This window comes from Orycteropus afer, unplaced genomic scaffold, assembly GCF_000298275.1.
Source record: "Orycteropus afer afer isolate SDZICR_OR568_19922 unplaced genomic scaffold, OryAfe1.0 scaffold00217, whole genome shotgun sequence".
NCBI lineage: Eukaryota > Metazoa > Chordata > Mammalia > Tubulidentata > Orycteropodidae > Orycteropus > Orycteropus afer.
In genome coordinates, this window is record NW_006921804.1 from 4335450 (window position 1) to 4338138 (window position 2689).

Here is a 2689-nt window from a genome sequence, read left to right on the forward strand (position 1 = left end):
CCGAGGAGTGGCTGGTGGGTTTGAACCGCCAGCCTTCTGGTTAGCAGTCAAGTGCCTTAGGCACTATGCTACCAGAGCTCCTACTTTTCAAAATACTTGTTTAAAATGCTTAGGCAGTTATTTATTCAATATCTTCTATGTACACAACATTATACTAAATTCCATCGATAGAAATTCTAAGAAAAAATTAGGCACAAAATGCTATCTGTTTCCTCAAGGAATTTGCATAACTAGAGAGAATAACAAAAATTATTTGACTTGCAAGGAAAGTTTTATGTATGGAAGGAAATTTTCTTTGTTGGTTACCAAGAGTGGGAGGGGAGGGGAAGGAACACTGCAAAAAAAACAAAAAGGCATTGACCCATGTCACTTTTTAGTTTTGTGTATTTCACTGTACATGAATTATATTTCAATAAAAGTTTAAAAAAATAAAAATAAAAAATTATTTGACTTGTGCATATGAAGCATTTGAAATGTTTAAATAGCATTAGGAGATGAACAAGCTTATAAATAAGTCGTAGAGATAAGTATTGTAATAGCTTAGAGGACGGAGAAGTGGTTGTGATCTGGAGTGATTGGACATAAATTAATGGATAAAATGACACATGAGTAAGACTGAAATTATAGGTAGGATCTGAATTAGTACAGAGGTTGAGAAGCATTCGAAGGACAAGGCATGGCATACATGGCCTTATCATTTGGGAATTAAGTCTAATATCATTTTCTGCATATTCAGACAACCAGTTTTTTGTTGTTTGTTTAATTTTTTAATTTATTTTTTGTTTTGCAGTGTTTCCTTCCCTCCCCTCCTACAACCAGTTGTTTGTTTGTTTGTTTGTTTTTGTTTTAGAAAACTCTTTGTTGAATTCCCTAACCAGTTAAAGATCAATTTCTTTAAATGTCATCAGGCTTTAAATCCTGTGGAAGTGGCATTGGTGACATGGAAGTCTGTGAAGGAAATGGTATTTGAAGGGGGCCCTTGTCCATGGATCTTAGAGCCCTCTCGGTTCTTTTTGGAGTTGAGCACAGAGAAGATGGAGAAGATTAGAATAACACAAGTCCGACTGCCAGCTAAGAGAAAACAGAACCAGTACATCTACCGGGTCCTGTGCCTGGATTTAGGGGAACAGGTAGGAAAATGGTGGGTTTTTTTTTTTTTTTTTAACATTTAACAAAAATAAATCTTTTTACTTCAAGCCTTTCCTTTCTAGATTCCAATGTATTTCATTTATAGACTAAATAGGAAAATTCTAATTACAGATTTTAAAAATCCTGTTTTTTAACCTTAGTATCTTGACAGCGCACAATAACAACAATCCTTTAAATATACCCAAAAATTTTGGTATGTTCATCCGAAAATTCTAACAGTTTACTAACTGAACAATTCAAGATCTTTTTTATAGTAACGAACTTATTTCACATTTCTTCAATCACTGTATCACTACAATTCATTTTCTTATTGTTAGACTAGAAAATGTTTGGTTTCCCACCTCCAAAGACTGTGAAACAGGAAAATTAGCAATTTTAAGGAACTAATTAGATTTGTGCTGAGAAGAGTAATAAGAAGTTTGTTCCTGATCAATTGAATTAATTTTATTTATTTTTAGTAATAGAGATGGATTTGTGTAGTTTCTGTCCACAGCTATGCTCTACTTCTTTAAAATAAGCAGTAGCAAAAGTTTGCAGCTTGACTAGAGTTGAGAATGCAATCTGTGACTGTGAAAAACAGCACAGCTAACCAGCCTGCATGGAATTAATGTAAGATTTTGACTTAACAAGTACTATGCTATTGTCAGCTGAGCAAATACCCATGTTTTTTGTATCTGTAGTGAACTTGACATTATATATAGCTAGCTCTTACTAATTTAAGGCCTAATTACCTCCTTTGAAAATCTCTAACTTTTATTTCCATATGCAGTTATTCATTAGTACTTCCACCAGAGATTAATTGAAACACAAGTTACCTTTCTACTTTTAAGAAAAAGGTTTTTAAAAAAAATGATTTAGTGGAGAAGATTGAATTAATTGGTCAAAGATGTTTTTATGTTCCCTTGGTTTTCAAATTTCCATGACATCCTTAATTCCCCTTAGCACAGATAATTAATAACTATAATTTCTAGTTATAGTGTCTAAAGGGACTCTTTATACCAGAATTTGAATAATTCTAACATTTGTACATTGGCATGCCTGACATCAAGTTTCTACCCACAATTATCGCTTGCTCTGGTTTTTCCAAAAGGTTCTAACATTCCGAATTGGAAATCACCCAGGTGTCCTGAACCCTAGGCCAGCTGTAGAGGTTGTACAGGTGCGTTTCATATGTGCCCATCCTGCCAGCATGTCAGTAACTCCAGTATACAAGGTGCCACCTGGTTCCCAGCCATGTCCTCTGCCACAGCACAACAAACAATTGGTAAGTATAGAATATGCTTCCAACTTACTTAGCACTTTTGTCTAAAATGCTTTGTTTTGTCTGAAATGTAGCTTTTTTCTTATTAAAGAGAACTATTTTGTTACTCATTGTTCTCTGGTAGTGTCTGAGAAGAGATGATTAAACTAAATTAGAGTTTAAGATTAAACTAAGTTTGAGTTTAAGCATAGGTACTGAAACAAGGCAGGCTTGTGCTTACTCACTGATCTGCACTGAACACTTTCCCTTGTTACCCTCCCGAGAGGGACCGGGTCTCCG

The 2689-nt window shown here is 34.7% G+C and overlaps 1 protein-coding gene across 1 annotated transcript in view; it reads left to right on the forward strand.

The window, feature by feature from the left end:
- NUP210L (nucleoporin 210 like) overlaps window positions 1–2689 on the forward strand; it is a 289674-nt gene that overhangs the window by 141341 nt on the left and 145644 nt on the right. Inside the window, exons 15-16 of the mRNA XM_007948554.2 lie at window positions 909–1130; window positions 2240–2413. Of these exons, the coding sequence (XP_007946745.1) occupies window positions 909–1130; window positions 2240–2413 (396 nt within the window). The remainder of the gene's footprint in view (window positions 1–908; window positions 1131–2239; window positions 2414–2689) is intronic.